This window comes from Protopterus annectens, chromosome 3.part0 (assembly GCF_019279795.1).
Source record: "Protopterus annectens isolate FY-2018-M chromosome 3.part0, PAN1.0, whole genome shotgun sequence".
Classification (NCBI taxonomy): domain Eukaryota; kingdom Metazoa; phylum Chordata; order Ceratodontiformes; family Protopteridae; genus Protopterus; species Protopterus annectens.
The window spans coordinates 733,495,831-733,517,817 of NC_056731.1; the positions used below are offsets into that span (position 1 = coordinate 733,495,831).

Here is a 21,987-nt window from a genome sequence, read left to right on the forward strand (position 1 = left end):
CAGAAAAGACAACTCCTGGCGTCCTATCCTGGTCCTGTCTATTCTAAACACTTTTTTGGTAATCCCAAAATTCAGAATGCTAACTCTTCATCATCATCTACTTCCCATGTTAGGCAAAAATGCCTGGTTGGCAACATTGGACGTAAAGGAAACTTACCTGCACATCCCAGTAAGGGAATCTTGCAAAAAATACCTATGCTTCAAAGCAGGCTACATGCACTATCACTTCTCTGCACTGACCTTTGGCTTATCTACTGCGCCCAGGGTGTTCACAAAGTGCCTAGCTCCAGTCATTGCATTCTGCAGGCAAAGAAATATTCAAATATACCCATACCTGGACGATTGTCTAATTCAGACAGAAAGCCAGGACATACTATTAAATCATCTGGCATTTGTAAAGAAACTGCTAACCTCACTGGGGTACACCATAAATGAAAAGAAATCTCACCTAGTACCCTGCCAGCAAATTGTATTCCTGGGAGCAAGCTTGAACACAACTTCCCAGATGGCCTACCTCACGCCAGAAAAACTAGTTTATTTGACAGCCTACTTCAAGCTACTGGCCACAAGGACCCAGCTATCTGCAAGGAAAATACTGCAAGCCCTGGGGTTCATGGCCTCTTGCATCCTACTAATTCCATATGCAAGACTGCATATAAGGAAACTACAGTGGCATCTAAAAAGCCTGTGGTGTCAACATTCTCAGGACCTGGAATCAATTATCCCTATCATTCCTTGTATAAAGACAGAGTTCCTTTGATGGGCAGAGGCCTGCTACCACAGCCAGGGACTGCCATTCACCCTACCCCCTGCCGCCCAAACCCTAACAACAGACGCATCAGACTATGCATGGAAGGCTTGCTTGGCAGGGCAGTGCATTTAGGGCAAATGGAATCCGAGTCAAATGCACCTGCATATCAATCAAAAATAAATCTTAGCTGTACAGAATTCTCTGACCGCCTTCAAGGACCACATTCTTCCAGGACAATTATTGGGAAAGACGGACAACAGCACTGTTATCTGGTACATAAACAAGCAGGGGAGAACACACTCATACCCTCTCTGCAAACTAGCCATGGCCCTATGGAGCACAGCCTTGAGCTATCAAGTGCACCTACAAGCTCAATACCTGCCAGGCAAGCTAAATTCACTGGCAGATGACCTAAGCAGAAATCTCATGGACCTACACGAGTGGATACTGGAACCAAAGATATTCAACATTTTGAGAAACAAATGGGGGAGCCCAGAGATAGACCTGTTTAACTCCCCTCAGAACTACCAATTGGACAAATTCTGCACAAGGACTCCCCGTAGACAAGCTTGGAAAGTAGATGCCCTGTCCTTCACCTGGGAAAGCTTTGCAGTTTATGCCTTTACCCCTCTGCCTCTCCTCTTGAAAGTTCTGCTAAAGATCAAACAGGACAAGCCAAGGACAATTCTCATTGCACCAGACTGGCCACGCCAAGACTGGTATCCCCTCTTGCGCAGTATGTCACTGCTGGAACCATGGCACCTGCCTCAGACCCCTTCCCTGCTGTCCCATCAGGAGGGCCAGATTCTGCACCCTCAGCTTCAAACCCTGAACCTTGCAGCCTGGCTAATTACCTGAGCTCTCCAATGCCCTCCCTCAGTAAGCAAGTGCTTGATGTCATTCTGGAAGCAAGGAGGCCTAGTACTAGAAAATCCTATGCTGAAAAGTGGAAAAGATACTGTTCCTGGAGCCAGACACGGGGGAAGGGCACAATAGTGCCCAGCTTGCCGCATATTCTTCAGTACTTAACAGAGATGCTCCACAAGGGCCTTTCCTTCTCATCTATTAAAATTCATGCCTCAGACATTTCAGCACATTACAGTACTGAGCCACTCCTCTTCTCTCACCCCCTGCTGAAGCAATTCCTCAGAGGGGCCAAAAAATTAAGACCACCCTGGAGAGCCCCTACTCCAGCCTGGGACCTTAACTTTGTATTGGAAAAGCTCACTCAACCTCCTTTTTAGCCAGCTGCAACTGCAGAGTTGAAATTCCTTTCTTGGAAAACAGCCTTCCTTCTAGCCATCACTTCAGCAAGAAGAGTGTCTGAATTACAGGCCCTCACGGCAGTGGAGCCCTTCATCATCTTCCATGCAGATACGGTGTCCCTCAGGACCAATCCTTCCTTTATGCCCAAGTTGGTATTCAGTGTTGCCCTTAATCAGTCCATTCATTTGCCAACCTTCTTTTCTAATCCGCAGAACAAAGGAGAAAGAATACTGCACTCTTTGGACCTGCACAGACAACTTGGATTTTATTTGGACAGGAGTAAGCCTTTCAGGAAAACTGAACAGCTGCTAGTTGCCTTTGCTGCAGGGGCAGAGGGGAAGGCCATTTCAGAGCAAACCATTTCTAAGGGAATAGGCCATTGCATTCATTTCTGCTGTAAGCACCATGGAAAACCTACCCCCACAGGGGATAAGATCACATTCCACCAGGGCTGCATCTACAGCCTTTCTCAGAGGTGTTCCTACCAGGGACATCCTAAAAGCTGCTACATAGGGCTCTGTGCATACCTTCACCAAGTATTACCACTTGCCTATTGTTTCTAAATCCAGAGATGGCTTTGCCACTGCAGTCTTGCAGGGCTTAATAGCTGGTCCTAATGCTCTCTTAACTGCCTCCTCCCTTCCTTAGCTTTGGGAATCTACCCAAATGTAATGACTGCAGCAGTGAAACACGAAGAACATAGTACAGTTGTGTACACTTACCATAAATGTAAATGTTCGAGTGTATTCAACGTTGCAGTACTGGTTACCCTCCCTCCAGCCCCCTGACTTCTATTGGCTATACCGTTCTTCTTGTTTACTGTACTTAAGCTTTATGATGTATTAGCTTTTTGTTGGAGGTGTAACATTGTATATAATTGCTTCCCATTATGGGGGCACCTGACATCTGTGGCAAGAAAAACGGATGTAATAGCTTTGGCTGCATGCCTTATACCCCTGACTACCTGACATCATGGAAGAAGAGACAGCATCCGATGCAGGACCCAAGACGTTGATAATCAGGCCGGCTGAGGGCTACCTGCAGGCAGATAACCCAAATGCAATGACTGCAACAGTGAATGCACTCGAACATCTACATTTATGGTAAGTGTACACAACTGTACATTTTCCTTCTTACCTAATCCACTGCTAGCTTTTTGGAGGCATCTTACTGTGTATTGAATTGTGTCATGTAGACCCTAGCACATCCCTGTGTCTTTTTGAATAAGATCTCCAGTGGCAGCCTAGGAAAGTCAGGATCAAGAAGGAACTTTGAGGAGTATGTGGAGATGCCACCCATTGTATGTTGGACTGCCATGGTAGTGTGGAGCAGCACTGGGTAGGATGGTTGGAAATTTGATGATGGATATCACTATCTCTGTAGCTGGATAGAGTGCCACTGTTTAGATGTGCTACAAGCGATACCTTTAAAGATCAGTTGATGTTCATCGTGTTTCACTGTTGCAGTCATTACTCTTGGGTTATCCTGCTGGCAGGCTACCCTCAGTCGGCCAGAATTCCAAAGTCTATGTCTGGCATCGGTTGCTGTCGCCTCCTCCCTGACGTCAGTGCGCCAGGGGTATAAAAGATGCAGCCGACGCCATTTTCTTCAGTCTTTCTTGCCGTGCAGTGCCCGAAGCAAAAGCAGTTCGCATGTGCCGGTCGGCCAACTCCTGAGATTTTCAAATCCTAATTTCAGAACCGAAGTCTTCATTAAAGCTAAGTACCTCGTTGGGGGAAACTTTTTTCTTGCTCCAGACCGATGTCAGAAAAAATTAACAATTGTATTTCTTGTGGGAAGCAAATACCTCATAAGGATTTTCACTCTTACTGTATTCCTTGCCTAGGCCCTGATCACAACGTTGCTAGCTGTCGGTTTTGTGCTAGATTTAACCAACGCACTATCAAGCGTCAGTTCGATTTTACATTTCATTACTTTGGCCGAAGATTTAATTATATTATGCCGTCGGACCAGCCGACAACCGGAGTTTACAAAAAATGCAAGGACAAGGAAAAGGATAGGCATCCGAGGTCCAAAACCGACGATGAAGCCTCTGCTAGGTCAGTTGCTGGTTCTCCGGTTCTCAGTGAGTCGCTTTCGCAGCCCCTGGTGCCCGCTACCTCAGAGCCACAGGCCGCTTCCGACTCCCACGTGGAGCCGACTGGGCCTCTGGAAAGTCAAGGTATTGGACACTCGGAAATCATTCCCCCAGATGGGTCTGGAGCCGCTTAGCAGGCAACGGCTTCTGAGGGTGTCTTCAGACCTGCTCAACTATATATTAAGCCATCTTCAGCTTCAAAGACAAAGACTAAAGCAGCTCTAAAGACAAAGAAACAAGTACAGCATTCTCCTTCTCAGACTTCCATGCCTAAAAAACAGATGCTCAAAATGGCCGAAAACCTAATTAGTTTGATCAGGGGCTCCCATCCCCCTCCTAATAAGAGGCCTAGGCAAGAGACAGAGTATGATTCTTCTGATCAGGTTTCTATTTCCTCTGATTCCTCTTCTGAACAGGATTACTCCATGCTTCCCTATGAGGATTCTGATGCTGAAGAATCCATTCCTTCAGCCTCTCCTCCTGAGGATTATTCTTTTGGGGAAACCCTGCATACCATGAGGGAGCATTTCCACTGGGAGAGCCAAGATTATTCTGAATCTAAGAAAAGGCTCAGAGACTTTCTGCTACTTCCTCAGCACAGACCCCTTGCTATTCCACCTGTTCTGGACATTGTAGATTATGTATTTTCAGAGTCCGGCCTGTCCCCTGACTCTTTACCTCCTGCACCAGACAGGTACTACAGGGTCCTGGATTCTCATAAATTCCTATATAAAAACCCCGCTGCTGACCCAGAAACTATATCTCAGGGTCCCAAAGGGGTTAAAGCTTCCACTGCAAAAAACCCTGTCCCCTCTGATAGGGATTCTAGGGCTCTAGACAGATGGGGGAAAAAGGTCTACACTTCTGCTACCATGGCTGTAAGGGCTTTAAATTGTCAGTTTCATATGCTTAAATATCAGCAATATTTAATGTCACTGCTTAAACAGAAAATGTTGACAAATACTGAATGTTCAGAGAACAAGGAATTGCAGGATTTATTGCATGCAGCTGAACAAGTGGGAAAGCATACTTTGCAATGTGGTTATGATTCACTGGAGGCCTCTTGCAGGGCCGCTGTTACAGGTTCTGTTATTAGGAGGCATGCTTGGTTAAAGAAACAGAATCTGCCTGATCATGTTAAAGCAAAATTATTATATGCACCATTACAGTATGATACTTTGCTTGGTACTAAAGCAGAAGAGGTGTTGAAAAAAATGGAGAATAAAGCAAAATCCATGCAGACAGTCAAGGATTTCTTACAGGTACAGCCACCCAGGTTTAGCAGGAACTGGCCCTCTAAAAATTGGTCCTTTCCAGTGTCAGACAGACCACAAAGAGGCAGATACAGGCGTCCCAGAGGCAGATCTCAGCCCCAAGGCTCATACAGGCCTAAACAATGGGGTGCTCCTACCTCCGAAAGCGGAGATGACAAATCACAACCTTACAGGAAACAGTCCCAATGACTTTCCTCTACCAGAACCAAGCACTTTTCATTTGGCAGCTCCCTTAGGGGGAAAACTAGCACTTTTTTCATCAAATTGGCAAATGGTTACCCAAGACAAATTGGTCCTGAACATAGTGTCCCCAGGCTACAGGTTCCATTTTCACACCCTACCAAGGCCAAAAGGTATGCCAGACCTGCCACACAATCAATGGGCAGAGGCACAAAAACAAATTACAGCCCTCATGGACATGAGGGCCATTCAGCAAGTACCACAACAAGAGCAGGGGCAAGGATTTTACTCCAGACTCTTTCTAGTACCCAGAAAGGACAAAACCTGGAGACCAATACTGGACCTGTCTATACTAAATACGTTTCTGGAAGTTCCAAAATTCAAGATGTTGACTCTACAGCAGCTACTGCCCATGCCGGGCAAGAAGGCTTGGCTCATAACTTTGGACCTAAAAGAGGCATACCTGCATGTTCCAATCAGACAATCTTGCAGAAGATACCTCAGATTCATAGCTGGCTCAATGCATTACCAATTCTCTGCACTGCCCTTTGACTTATCTACTGCGCCCAGGGTCTTCACAAAATGCCTGGTACCAGTAATTGCATTTTGCAGACAAAAAGGAATTCAAATGTATCCCTACTTGGACGACTGCCTAATTCAAGCAGAGAACAAAGACATTCTTCTGAAGCATCTGTCGTTTGTAAAAAGATTACTAATTGGCCTAGGGTACACAGTAAACGAAAAGAAATCAAAACTAGTGCCCTCTCAAGAGATAATATTCCTGGGTGCAAGCTTAAATACAACTGCCCAGATGGCTTATCTCACGCCAGACAAACAAAAGCAACTGACTACTTCAAGAAATTGGCAACAAAAACCCACTTATCTGCAAGGAAAATCCTGCAGTCCTTGGGTTTCATGACATCTTGCATTCTAGTAATTCCATATGCCAGACTGCATATAAGGAAACTACAATGGTATCTAAAAAGTGTTTGGACTCAGCATTGCCACAGCCTGGAGACAGTAATTGCACTCATTCCCTGCCTGGAACAGGAGTTTCGATGGTGGGCAGAAGCCTGTCACCACAACAAGGGTCTGCCATTCAGATTACCCACAGCCAGACAGACACTGACAACGGATGCATAAGATTATGCCGGGGGGCCCATATGGCAGGAAAATGTATTCAGGGCACATGACCTGCAAACCAGATGTATCTTCACATCAATCAAAAAGAGATGCTAGCTGTTCAAAATGCCCTGACAGCTTTCAAGGACCTGCTTCATCCAGGACAGTTACTGATAAAGACAGACAACACTACGGTCATGCGGTACATAAACAAGCAGGGAGGTTCACATTCCTACCCACTCTGCAGACAAGCAATGACCTTATGGGAGACAGCATTGGCTTTTCAAGTTCACCTGCAAGCACAATTTCTGGCAGACGAACTAAGCAGAAAACTCATGGATCCCCACAAATGGCAACTGGATCCACAAGTCTTCAGCATGATAATAAGGAAATGGGGATGCCCAGACACAGATCTATTTGCCTCCCCTCACAACTGCCAATTGCAGAGATTTTGCACAAGGATTTATCACAAGCAAGCATGGAAAGTGGATGCCCTATCCTTCAGCTGGAAAAATCTAATGGTATATGCTTTTCCCCCACTGCCTCTCCTTCCCAGGGTACTCCTAAAGGTCAGACAAGAGAAGCCAAAAATGATACTGATTGCACCAGACTGGCCATGCCAGCACTGGTACCCAATCCTAAAGAGCTTGTCTCTAGGTCCAGCATGGATATTGCCTCAAACTTCTCACTTACTGACCCAACAAAACAATCAGATCCTGCACAGCCAACTCAGGACCTTAAATCTGGCAGCATGGCGGATAATGTAGCCATTCAGAACACTCCTCTTTCAAAAGCTGTTATGGATGTTATCTTGGAGGCCAGGAGACCCAGTACCAGAAAATCGGCCAGGAGACCCAGTACCAGAAAATCTTATGCAGAAAAATGGAAGAGATTCTGTGCTTGGAACCAGGAACAAGGCAGTGACACGTGTGTACCAAATATCCCTCAAATTTTACAATACCTAACTGAGATGCTGAACCAAAGGCTTTTCTTTCTCATCAATTAAGATTCATGCCTCTGCCATTTCAGCCCATTACAATACGGAACCACATATCTTTTCTCATCCTTTAATAAGGCAGTACCTCAGAGGGGCCAAAAACATTAGACCTCCAAGGAGAGCACCAATTCCAGCCTGGGACCTCAATTATGTTTTGGAAAAACTCACACTGCCTCCTTTCGAGCCAGCATCAACAGCAGATATAAAATTCTGGAAAACAGCTCTGCTCCTAGCAATAACCTCTGCAAGGCGAGTCTCGGAGTTACAAGCACTCATGGCTGTGGAACCTTTCATCATTTTTCATCCAGACAGGGTTTCTCTGAGGACAAACCCTACATTTATGCCTAAGGTGGTGTCCAGTGTGGCCCTTAAACAAACAATTCACTTGCCTACCTTATATCCTAATCCACAGAACAAGGGTGAGAATAGTCTGCATTCTTTGGACATACACAGGCAGTTACGCTTCTACTTGGACAGAACTAAAGCTTTCAGAAAGACTGAGCAACTTTTAGTGTCATATGCTGCAGGATCTCAAGGAAAGGCTATCTCAAAACAGACTATTTCTAAATGGATAGGCCATTGCATCTGTTTCTGCTATTTTCAACATGGCAAATCAGTGCCTAAGGGCATTAGGCCTCATTCCACCAGAGCAGCAGCCACTTCAGCAGCCTTCCTCAGAGCAGTACCAACCAAAGATATATTAGAGGCTGCAACTTGGAGTTCAGTGCACACCTTCACAAAGCACTGCCACTTACCTCTGTACTCTAAGTCCAGAGCAGGCTTTGCCACTGCAGTTCTGCAGGGCCTCATAACCTCTCCTAACCCTATTTAGCCCAGCCGCCCTTCCTCAGCTTTGGGATTCAACCCAAGAGTAATGACTGCAACAGTGAAACACGATGAGCATAATACAGTTGTGTACCTACCATAAATGTAGATGTTCGAGTGTATTCACTGTTGCAGTCCAGGTTACCCACCATCCCCCTTTTCTTTGCTGGGACTTATCTGCACTTCTCTATCCTATACAACCTATTTGGTGTATTTGCTTGTAGATGAAGGAAATGGTATTTTTGTTCATGCATTTTTATTGGCATATTTTGCAGCCTAGCAATTTGGGGGCACCTGACATCTGGGGCAAGAAAAACTGAAGAAAATGGCGTCGGCTACATCTTTTATACCCCTGGCGCACTGACGTCAGGGAGGAGGCGACAGCAACTGACGCCAGACCTAGACTTTAGAATTCTGGCCGCCTGAGGGTAGCCTGCCAGCAGGATAACCCAAGAGTAATGACTGCAACAGTGAATACACTTGAACATCTACATTTATGGTAGGTACACAACTGTACTTTATAGTGAGTTCTATGCATAGATTCTCTTTTATAAGGAAAGACTATCATAACTGGATTGTTTTTTACTGAGTTCTCCAAGGAAGAAAGTAATTTAGTGTGTATTTATAAAGCAGTAAAAAATGACTTGTTGATGAGCTTGGGCATTATAAAAGAGAATATTTTATGGGCTTCTCATTTCTAGAGTATCGATCAGGAGTAGTTGATTTTCAGAGGGGGTAATGAACATAATCCACCTCTTTGGCTGATGTTACAAGAATAGTAGAAGTACTCAAAACGTTGTGCTCATTCAAAGTCACATTTTCTAAAAGTTTTGATGAAAACAACTTTTCAAGTAACTGATGGATGGTATGGAGATGATTGTATTTATGGCTTTACAACATTATGGTATATTGCATTTGTATCCTTTCCAGGCTAGAAACCCATTGAGGATGGGACAACAGGATATTTTGTTGAAGGGATGTTGTTAAAAAATGCATTTGTTTACAAGTGTCTACTCTGTGTATTTTGACTGTGTATTCATATCCTTTAGATGTTTGAGCAGAATCTTCAAGTGGCTGCACAGATCAGTGAAGAGTTGAAACTCAGTGTGCTGAACCTGTGCCTACAGCAAATGAATACATTTTTAAACAGGTAGATAATCACATTGTTTTTCTTAAACTTTTAGTAGAGTATAAGAATTCAATAAAGTTTTTATGCAAAGATAAGATTGCAGTGGTGAATATCGTTATAGTGAGTATTCCATGATTAAGTCTTAAGTCTTGGACATGGTGTATTTATGCATTTCTAACAGCCTTCGTTCTTCTTTAATCTAGTTCAAAATGTTTTATGCAGAGAGCCCTTCATGTTTCAGCAATGTTCTCTTGACTCTTTGTAATGATTTAGGCTTTCATTATACAAGAATATTGCCTTATCCTATACATTTTTTGCCCATACTGTAATCTGTATTCATGTTCTTCGTGTTTCACTGTTGCAGTCATCACATTTGGGTTATCTGCTTGCAGTAGCCCTCAGTCGGCCTGATTATCAAAGTCTTGGGTCCTGCGTCTGTTGCTGTCTTATCTTCCGTGACATCAGGTAGTCAGGGGTATAAAGCATGCCAGCCGATGCCATTACATCAGTCTTTCTTGCCGTGTGGTGCCCGAAGCAGAAACAGTTCGCAAGTGCTGGTCGGTCAACTCCTGAAATTTTCGTTTTCGAGTTTCAGAACCAAAATCTTCAACTAAAGCTAAGTACCCCGTTGGGGAAACTTTTTCTTGCTCTGAACCGATGTCAGTAAAAGTCAATAATTGTATTTCTTGTGGAAAGCAAATACCTCGTAAAGATTTCCATTCGTACTGTATTCCTTGCCTAGGCCCTGACCACGACGTACCCCGCTGTCAGTTTTGTGCCTTTTTTATACAACAAACTGTTCATCGTCTGTATATTTATGCTTAAATATTTTGGTACTAGGTTCAGTTATCCAGATATGTCTTCGGTAAGCCATCCGACTACCGACATTCTGAAAAAACGCAAAGATAAAGACAGAGACAGGCCGCCTAGGTCTAAAGCTGCCGACGACGCTTCTCCTTAGCTAGTTGCCAGTTCACCGGTACTCAGTGAGGTGCTTTTGCAGCCCCTGATACCCGCTACTTCAGATTCGCAGGCCTCTACTGAGACTCATTTGGAGTCCGGTATGCCACGAGATGCTTCAACTTTGGAACCTGCGGATGTCTCTACCTTGGATGGGTCCGGAGCCACTGTGCAGGCACCGGCTTCTGAGGGTGTATTCAGGCCTACTGACTTGCATATTAAACCTATGTCATCTTCTTCTTCAAGGCCTAAAACTTGTACCATGGAAAACCTATCCCACAGGGGATAAGACCACACTCAACCAGGGCTACAGCTACCTCTACAGCCATTTTCAGAGGTGTCCCTACCAGGGACATCCTAGAAGCTGCTACCTGGAGTTCTGTACATACTTTAACCAAGCATTACCATTTGCCAATTTTCTCTAAATCCAGAGCTGGTTTTGCCACTGCAGTCTTGCAGGGCATTATAGCTGGTCCTAATGCTGTCTAAATTCCTCCTCCCATCCCTTGCTTTTGGAATCTACCCAAATGTGATGACTGCAACAGTGAAAAATGAAAAGCAAAGTATAGTTGTGTACACTTACCATAAATGTAGATGGTCGAGTGTATTCACTGTTGCAGTCCTGGTTACCCTCCCTCCAGCCCCCTGACTTCACTTCTTTTGTCTATACCTCTATTCTCCTTTACTATGCTTAAAAGTTTTTTGGTGTATTTGCTTTTTTGTTGGAGGTATATCCTTGCACACACACACACACACATATATATATATATATATATATATATATATATATATATATATATATATATATAATTGCTTCCCATTAGGGGGGCACCTGACATCTGGGGCAAGAAAAACTGATGTAATGGCGTCTGCTGCATGCTTTATACCCCTGACTACCTGACATCATGGAAGATGAGACAGCAACCGACGCAGGACTCAAGACTTTGATAATCAGGCCGAATGAGGGCTACTGCAAGCAGATAACCCAAATGTGATGACTGCAACAGTGAATACACTCGAACATCTACATTTATGTTAAGTGTACACAATTGTACTTTTCTTTAAGTCTAAAATTCTCATTGTTCTATGTAGATATTCTTCGTGTTTCACTGTTGCAGTCATCACACTTGGGTTATCTGCCTGCAGGTAACCCTCAGTCGGCCCGAATACCAGAGACTTAGTATTTATGCTTCGGATGCTGTCACTTCTTCCCTTACGTCAAGTCATCAGGAGTATAAAAACAGGCAGCCAACGCCATTAAATCAGTCTTTCTTGACGAGGAGGAGCCTGAAGCAGAAGCAGTTCACAAGTGCTGGTTGGCCAATACCTGAATTTTTCATTTTCGAGCTGAATAATCCTGAAGTCTTCTAAAGCTAAGTACTCCGTTGGGGATCCCTTTTTCTTGCTCTAACCGATGTCAGAAAAAGTTAACAATTGTCTTGCCTGTGGAAAGCGAATACCTCACAGAGATTTTCATTCTTACTGCATCACCTGTTTAGGCCCAGACCACGACGTCCCTCGCTGTTGGTTTTGTCCCTTGTTTAATGCCCGAACCATTCGTCATCGGGCTCTCTTTGTCGCTAAATTCTTTAGCTCTTAATTTCCATATTCTGGAAGAGGTTCTTAAAAAGATGGAAGAAAAAGCTAAATCTAAGCAGACTGTTAAAGAACTCCTACAAGTGCAACCCCCTAGATTCAGTAGGCATTGCCCTTCAAAACACTGGTCCTTTCCAGCCCCCCCTCCAGCCTTCTCAAACAAGACCCAGGGGAAACAGACCACCCACTCTACAGTCTCAGGGTATGCAGAGATCTAAGCAATGAAGTGCCCCAACCCCTAAAGCAGGGACTGGTAAGCAACCTCCTTATGGAAAAAGCTCTACTTCCCAGCCCTGACCAATTGCTTGTGCCCCTAGGAGGAAAACTTGCCCTCCATGCAAAAAACTGGATGTCCATCACTCAGGACCGATGGGTCCTCAACATTGTATCCCAGGGGTGAAGATTTTATTTCCATTCACTGCCAACCCCAAGCGGGTTTCCAGACCTTCCCTCCAAACCAGTGGGCAGAGGTTCAAAACCAAGTACTTTCCCTGCTCAATATCTGACCTATTCAGCCTGTTCCAGTAGAACAGAGGGGTCAAGGATTCTACTCCAGACTCTTCCTGGTATCCAGGAAAGCGGGCTCTTGGTGCCCAATCCTGGATCTTTCAGTTCTTAACACCTTCCTGGTGGTACCAAAATTCAAGATGCTTACCCTGTGACATCTTCTCCCTATGTTAGCCAAGGATGCCTGGTTAGTCACCCTAGACTTAAAATAAGCCTATCTGCACATCCCCATAAGGGAGTCATGCCGGAAGTATCTATGTTTCAGGGCAGGGTCTATGCATTATCAGTTCTCTGCACTTCCCTTTGGCTTATCTACTGCGCCCAGGGTATTCGCAAAATGCCTGGCCCCAGCCACTGCATACTGCAGGCAGATAAATTTCCAAATTTACCCATACTTGGACTGCCTGATTCAGGCAGACAGTCATGAATTGCTGCTTCAGCACCTGGCATTTGTAAAAAGCCTTCTCACTTCATTGGGGTGCACCATCAACGAAAAGAAATCACAACTGGTACCCAGTCAAAACATTGTATTCCTGGGAGCAAGCTTGGACACAACTTCCCAGATGGCATTCCTCACTTCAGAAAAAACAGGTCTATCTGACAGACTACTTCAAGCAAATGGCCACCAGAACCCAGCTATCTGCAAGAAAAATGCTGCAAGCCCTAGGGTTCATGGCCTCATGTATACTGATAATTTCATATGCAAGACTGCGTATGAAGAAACTTCAGTGGTACTTAAAAAGTCTTTGGTGCCAACATTTTCAGGACCTGGAAACAGTCATTCCTATCATACCTTATCTAAGGACAGAGTTCCCTTGGTGGGCAGAAGCATGCAACCACCACAAGGGACTGCCTTTTACTCAACCCCACGCCACCCCGACCCTAACCACAGATGCATCAGACCATGCATGGGGGACTCGCATGGCTGGCAAATATATTCTGGGCCACTGGAGCCCAAGTCAGATTCATCTGCACATCAACCAAAAAGAGATGCTAGCTATACAGAATGCCCTGACAGTTTACAGATCCCTACTCTTTCCAGGACAACTGTTGATGAAAACAGACAACACCACAGTTATGTGGTACATCAACAAACAGGGGGAAACCTATTCTTACCCACTCTGCAGGTTAGCCATGATCCTGTGGAACATGGCCTTGGACATCCAAGTCCATCTACAAGTTCAATTCCTGCCAGGCATACAAAACTCAATGGCAGATGACTTAAGCAGAAATCTCCTAGACCGATACGAGTGGAAATTGGAGCCCAGCACCTTCAGTCTTCTGATTCAGAAATGGGGGACCCCATAGGTGGATCTCTTTGCCTCCCCCTATAACCAACAGCTAAGCAAATACTGCACCAGGAACCCTCACAGCAGGGCCTGGAAAGTGGATGCCCTATCCTTTCAATGGGAAAACCTCTCAATCTAGGCCTTTCCCCCTCTGCCCCTTCTCTCAAGAGTATTACTCAAGATAAAACGAGACAGGCCAAGGACAATTCTTATTGCCCCGGACTGGCCACGCCAGCACTGGTACCCACTCCTGCACAGCCTGACAGCAGTGCCACCCTGGCACCTACACCAGACCCCGACCCTGCTCTCTCAGCAGGAGGGACAGATTTTGCATCCACATTTGTAAACCCTAAATCTTGCAGCCTGGCTTATTCCTTGAATACTCCACCAGCAACCATAAGCAAGCAGGTGCTGGACGTCATCATTGAAGCCAAAAGGCGCAGTGCAAGGAAATCCTGTGCTGATAAATGAAAAAGGTATTGTTCTTGGATTCAGTCTAAAGGAAAGGACACTGCACTGTCCTCCTTACCTCTAATCCTAGATTACCTAGCATAACTACTCCACAGAGACGTATCCTTCTCCTCCATTAAAATCCATGCCGCTGCCATCTCGGCTCATTACAATACTGAGCCACCTCTATTCTCTCACCCTCCATCAAACAGTTTCTGAGAGGGGCAAACAACTTAAGTCCACCAAGGAGAGCACCCACCCCTGCTTGGGACCTTAACTTTGTACTGGAAAAGCTCATGCTTCCCCCTTTTGAACCTGCTGCTTCAGCAGAGTTAATATTCCTCTCTTGGAAAACAGCCTTGCTTCTAGCCATCACTTCAGCTAGAAGAGAGTCTGAGTTACAAGCACTGATGGCTGTGGAACCCTTCATTATTTTCCATGCTGACAGGGTTTCCCTCAGGACTAACCCTTCATTTATGCCTAAAGTGGTGTCCAGCGTGGCTCTCAGCCAGTCCATCCATTTGCCAACTTTCTTCCCTAATCCTCAAAATAAAGGGGAAAGGATCCTGCACTCTTTGGACGTGCACAGACAGCTCAAATTCTACCATGATAGGACTAAGCCTTTCAGAAAATCTGACCAGTTGCTAGTCAGCTTTGCAACAGGGGCAGAGGGCAAGGCCATTTCAAAACAAACCATTTCCAAATGGATAGCACACTGCATCAATTTCCACTACAAGCACCATGTAAAACCAACCCCTCAGGGGGTCAGAACACATTCCACTAGAGCTACAGCTACCTCTACAGCATTTCTCAGGGGAGCCCCACCAGGGACATCCTGGAAGCTGCTACCTGGAGTTCTGTACACACCTTCACCAAGTATTGTCACCTGCCTGTCTTTTCCAAATCCAGGGCAAGTTTTGCTACAGCAGTCTTGCAAGGCCTTCTAGCCATTCCTAACACTTCCTGACTGCCTCCACCCTTACTCAACTTTGGGAATCAACCCAAGTGTGATGACTGCAACAGTGAAACACGAAGAACATAGTACAGTTGTGTACACTTATCATAAATGTAGATGTTCGAGTGTATTCACTGTTGCATTCCTGGTTTCCCTCCCTCTAGTTTTCTCTGTCTCTTCTCTCTGTGGCTATTCCTACTGGTATTGGTATTTACGTTTTACTGGTGGTGTTTTCCCCACCATATCTTAGCTCCCTATTTGGGGGCTCCTGACATTTGGGGCAAGAAAAACTGATGTAGTGACATCGGCTGCCTGTTTTTATACCCCTGACGACCTGACGTCAGGGAAGAAGCGACAGCATCCGACGCAGAAATACTAAGTCTCTGGTATTCGGGCCAACTGGGGGCTACCTGCAGGCAGATAACCCAATTTTGATTACTGCAACAGTGAATACACTTGACCATCTACATTTAGGGTAAGTGTACACAACTGTACTGTTCTTCTCCTTCTTCTTCTTCCTTGTTTATTTTTCCATACAGTGGGATCAGCAGTGCATTACCACAGCCTTGGCCAAAAGTACTTCACACAGGGCCACCTTCCCCATGCAATATGTCAACAAGGCATATGGTATGAAGGGGTGTGGTACCCCTACCATCTACAGATCTTTTGCTGCAAAGAGTTATCTGTACTGTCTATGACAATCTCCAGAACAATTTTAAGTACTCACTGTGAGAATTTCCCTTTGTAATTTTTGGATTTAATGCATTATCTTGTGATTGCCTGATAAAAATCTGTGACATGGAGATCTTTCTGGAGCTGAGGACATCCCTAGGAAATCTTGCTGTCAAGTTTGCCTATGGCGAACAGATTCCACTGAATTATTTTCACATTTTTTGCTTTCTTTGCCTTGTGCCATGACAGAGTGTCTGGCTGTTAACTTTGTGCATTCTTTAATAAGGTGCCTCCTACGCAAAGGGAGTGTGCAGATTGAATGCAAAGGTCTTTCTTGAACTGGCCATGAGCTGCAACACTCCAGAGGTAGAACTCTGTGTCTCCTTAGTAAATTACCAGATCCAAAAGTTCTGATGTTCTGTAATCCTATCTCGCGTTCATTCTTACATATGGGTTCGGAGTCATTCACAAAGGTTGAAGTGGCTCGTGGCAAGGTAGGTACCCCATAATGCACTAGTAATAATCCCCAGATCTCATTTGCTGCGTCTACAAGTTCAGAAGTGCTCTCTTTCTTGGCCGTGGCTAAGTTGGATTTTTTCTTCATTATTATTGTTCATTGTGATAGTTTTTTCATAATAGTATTAGCTTAGTTTATATAGCTTAGTCATCGTCTTATAGATAGAAAATAGTAGTGTGTTTTTCAAAATTTGCAAAGTTACTATTGAAAACTTGTTGGCCGTTGCTTCCGCAGGCCCTTTTTGTTCCCTGAGTGGTATCCCTTTTAGTGTACTAGTTTATTGCTATATTTACATACCTTAGAGCATGTCCGTGTTTGGGTTAGGACCTTTTTCTAATATTGTATTTTTCACTAGAATAGTACTGTATAATTGATAGCTGTGTGCAGTGTCTTTTACTAATTCTTATTAGCTAGCATTTAGCGTGTTGTTGAATATTTGCAATTTTGCAGCAAATTCTTGACATAGCTTCTTCTCTGTTTTTGGCTAGGTCCATTTAAGTTAGAGGACCTAGTCCTCTATTAACCTTCTCTGGTGTTGTTTCCTCAGCAGAGCTAGGCCTGTTTAAGTTAGAGGACCTAGTCCTCTGTTGTTTTTTCCTTGTGTGCAGTGATTCTTACAGGGCTAGGCCCGTTTAAGTTAGAGGACCTTGTCCTCTCTTCCTGCTTTTCCCTCGTGTTTGTGTTAAGTCTAAGGAGTCTTAAGTATCATAAACTTTCGGGTTTTAAGAAGTGTCTCAAATACTCTCAAAAAATGTCAGTAACTGACGGACAATAGTAATTGTGTTTACTGTCTCAGTGCCATACATCTTCAGGAAACATGTTCTTCTGTCACTCCTTCAGTTATCGAGTTCTCCAGGAAAGGAAGAACAAATTGATCCTGAAAGGTCTCCTTAAGCCTTCCTTTGAGGAGGATTTAGCCAGCTCTTCATCTTCACATTCCAGGTCTCCTTCTTCTAAAAAAGAGAAGGTCAAGTCAGCCAAGAGACATTCTCCCACACCGACTATTTTATCTGGACCTCCTCAGAAAATCTCAAAATTGGACAAACCTTCTATCTCTTCAGCTCCACTGTCTTCGGAGCCGGTCAAGGTAATGGATATCGACACTCCAGTGTCGGCCCCAACTTTTTCGGAGCTGACTACTGAACATTTATCTCGGAGCCAGAGAATTATTAGCGGTCTTCCCAACTCTCAGATCTCCCATTTTGCAGAGATCTAGGTCACCTACCTTATCTTCCAGATCCTCCAAAAGTCTTTCTGAAGAGGATGTAGAGAGAGTAGTGCTTAGACTCTTGAAGTCATCGGCACTAGCTAATTTGTTGGCGGCTCCGACACAGTCGGTTCTGGAGCCGTCTAAGGCCATACTCCCTGTTTCTGTTCCTCCTCCGAGCCAGAGCTATTGGTGCCACTTGTTGTGGAACCTTCGGTTCCAGCACCTCTCATATCTGTCTCGGGGCCGAGTTCTGCTCTGACACCTTCGGCGCCGTCCTTGGTGTCTAGAAGCCAAAGCTCACCAGTTGTCCCTGACAGGGACGCTTGGACCTGGACTTTTTCGGTTCCGTGCCTACCATTCGGTGCGTCAGCTAGGCTGAGCTCGGATCCTACATCTGTCTCAAAGCCGATCGCTTTGGAGCTGAGGGCTACTTTCACTTCCTCGGAACCAGAGAGATCTGCGTTCGAGATGATGAGCATGCTGTCTAGGTCTTCAGCTCCGCACAAGGGTACCGATGCTCTTCCCCCTCAAGCTACGACATCTGTCTCAGCACCATCTCTCTCTTGGCAGCAAAGAACCGCAGCCTCAGAAGCCCCCATTGGGTGGCTCCCTGTCTTCTGAGACCTCCCCAGAATACCCTTCTGAGGAGCCTCCTCAGAAGAGAACTTGCAAGAGGAAGCATGTAGACTCCCCTGATGAGTCCATCACCTCTGACACTGACCTCGAGGAGTCAGAAGAGTCCCCTAGGTCATCCTCTGATGATATCTCCTTTGTAGATGTCCTAGAGATCCTGAAACAGAGAGGAGGCTGGCCCACTGTCACCCCTTCTAATGAAGAGTCAGTGTACCTGAAGGCTTCCAGGTCTCAACCTTCAGCCTCTTGGGTGTCTCCACCTTTCGATGAGCTCTTGGACCTAGTTAGTCGAAAGGTGTGGGAAACTCCTGATGCCATGGAACCAGTCCCCTGAAGGCCCAACAAATTTCTTTCAGCCCCTAAAGAGAAACCAAATGTGTGCCTGTAGATGCCATGGTGGTGACAGCAGCCACAAAGGAGGAACTATCGGAGACTTCATCTGTCCATCACCCGAACAAGGAGTCTCGAACGATGAATAGATACGGGAAGTGGTGTTAACACTCAGATCGCTGAATTACCTCACCCATTTTACTAGGCTTCAGAGAGATCTCCTAAAGGAGCTAGGAGATGCTCTCCAAGATACATTAGCTGAAGGAGTCCCTGAGAAGGTTACTGCTCAGTTGTCCACCTTAAACTTAAACTCCATTGTTAACTCCTCCATGAGGCTGATATCTTATGCAGCAGATGGAGCGAGTAGGGCAGCGGGTTCAGGAGTTTCCCCTAGGAGACACTCTTGGATCCATTTATGTAACTTTGCGGAGCCCTTCAAATCTACATTTACCAATGCCTCCTTTGACGGTTCCTTCCTGTTTGGACCAACGCTAAAAGATACACTCACCAGCAGGAAGGGAAAACTCTCTCTGCCATGAGAGTACGTTTTTCCATCCCTTCTAGACCATACCCTAAGGGTCAGAGAGGCAGGAAAATGTGATTCAAGAAATCTCAAGAGATTTTTTTCCCGGATGCACAGGGTGATTCCTCCTTCAGAGGCAGAGGAGGAGGAAGTGATGGTAGATGTCACCCTCGAGGCGGGGGGAGTCTCCAAAACCAGGGTGACTGCGATTCCTTTCGTGGACATCCCCTCTCAGCGCTCCTGAAGTGGGGCCCAACTGCTCTTCTCTGGAGCCAGTCGGGAGTCGCTTATCTTTGTATCCAGAAGCCTGACACATCACCCAAGACAAGTGGGTACAAAGAATAATTTCCAGAAGATACTCCATACTCTTCTCTTTTCCACCTCATACCACCAAGAAAATCCCAGATGTTCCACCCAATCATAGGGATCAAGCAATTATAGAAGTTCAAAAGTTGCTTCAAAAGAGAGTCGTCCAGATCGTCCCCACAGACCAGATAGGATTTGGAACTTATTCCAGATTCTTTTTAGTGCCAAAATGAACAGGGGACTGGAGGCCCATTTTGGATCTCAGCAAATAAAATGAATCAGTGAAGAAGTCCAAGTTCTGAATGGTAACACTGCAGTCTATACTCTCTCTGTTAGGGAAAGACAATTGGATATGCTCCATAGAACTCCAAGATGCGTACTACCACATAAAAATGGACAGAGCATTGAGGAGTCATTTACACTTCCGTCTGGGAGCTAGTCATTACCAATTTTGTGCTCTGCCCTTTGATCTCACCACAGCCTCCAGGGTGTTCACCAAATGCATGGCGGTAGTGACAGCTCACTTGAGATGTCTTGGATTCCAAGTATTTCTGTACCTGGACGACTGGCTCCTGACTGCCACCACCAGGCACCTACTTTTTACAAGCCAGGGATTCAACCATCCAGCTCTGCACCCAGCTAGGGATTATGATAAATTGGGAAAAGTCTGCCTTGTCGCCCTCTCAATATGTGACTTTTATAGGTGCAGAAATAGACAAAGTTGCCATGGTGGCCCGTCTTCCTGCAGACAGAATGCAAAATCTGAGACAACAGATGTACACTCTCCTTCCCCAATACAGAGTCAAAGCCAAGACAGTGCTCAAACATTTAGGAACCATGGCCTCTACTGTAACCCTAGTTCCACTAGCCAGACTACATATGAGAATCCTTCAATGGCTACTCTTTTCCCAGTGGTCTTTTCAACAACTGCCTCTGTCTCATCTTATTTTGATAACGGAATCTTACAAAAAGGACCTTTGTTGGTGGATTCAGCTCGATCAACTAACGATAGGAACACCTTTCATTCCTCGCTAACCCGTTGCTACTGTGACCACGGATGCCTCCCAGATAGGGGGGGGTATCATCTAGGCAGGACTGTCCAAGGCACATGGCAAGACCACGAGGCTCACTTGCATATCAGTGTCCTAGAGATGAGAGCTGTGCTACTAGCGTTGCAAGCACTTCATGACATTCTTCCTGTAGGGACGAAAGCAATCCAATCAGACAATATGTCAGTGGTATGGTATGTAAACAAACAATGAGGAACCAGATCCTAACCCCTATGTCGAGAGGCTCTTCGTGTTTGGCAGTGGGCAATATCTTCCCAACACTTTCTAGTTGCAATGCATATCCCAGGGATAACCAATGTGATAGCCGACAAGCTCAGCAGGGCAATCTTGATGCCTCATGAGTGGTCTCTGAATCAGAAAGTCGCAGAACAGATTTTCCGCAAATGGGGACAGCCTTGCTGCGATCTGTTTGCCAGTCCAATCAATGCCAAATGCAGCAGCTACTTCTCCCTTATCCCCCCCCCCCCAGGGGAGACGCAGAGAGACGTACTTGTTCACAATTAAGCCCCTGGGACTTATTTATGCATTCCCTTCCTTTCCGCTGATATCCAAAGTGATCCAGAAAGCACATACCTTGGGAAGCAGAATGATTCTTATCACTCCTTACTGGCCTCGTCAGATTTGGTTCCCCTTTCTCGGGCCTCACCTTCTGGACGATCCATGGACTCTGGACCCAGTACCAGACCTTCTGACACACGTCAGGCACCTTCCACCCCTGCCTCCACACCCTCAACTTCCACTTCCATCCCTAATCAGGCTTCATGATTTCTCACTTGCAGTTGCTCATATCCTCACGTCTTCCCAGAAGCCTTCTACGAGAAAATTATATGCTAGCAAATGGAAAAGATTTTTTATCTGGGCAAAAGAAGAAAACATAGATCCTTACACAGCCTCCATTCCCTTGGTGTCTAACCAAACTTTTCCATCAGGGATCAGCTGCTGCTACAATCAAAGTTCAATTGGCAGTGATCTCCAATTTTCATCTGGGACAACATGAACCTAATCTTATGGCTCACAGATTGTGTAAAACTTTCCTAAAAGGCACTACCTTGCTGAGACCTCCCTTTCAGGAACCTGTATCTCCTTGGGATCTAAATTTCGTTCAGTCCAAACTTACTTCCCCACCTTTTGAACCCGCACATACTTGTGATTTGAAGTTCCTTTCATGGAAGACCATTTTTCTAGTAGCTGTTACATCCCCCAGAAGAGTGTCAGGGTTACAAGCACTGTCAGTCAAACCTTACTTGATCTTTCATAGAGAAAGAGTTTCCCTCCGTAGAAATCCGTCCTTCATCCCCAAGGTTTGCTGTCAATCTAATTTGAATCA

At 45.3% G+C, this 21,987-nt stretch overlaps 1 protein-coding gene across 1 annotated transcript in view; it reads left to right on the forward strand.

Moving 5' to 3' along the window:
* Positions 1 to 21,987, forward strand: part of EXOC3 (exocyst complex component 3) — a gene marked incomplete in the record, with an annotated part of 966,706 nt that overhangs the window by 444,739 nt on the left and 499,980 nt on the right. The window contains 1 exon segment of the mRNA XM_044065090.1: positions 9,563 to 9,663. Coding sequence (XP_043921025.1) covers positions 9,563 to 9,663 — 101 coding nt within the window.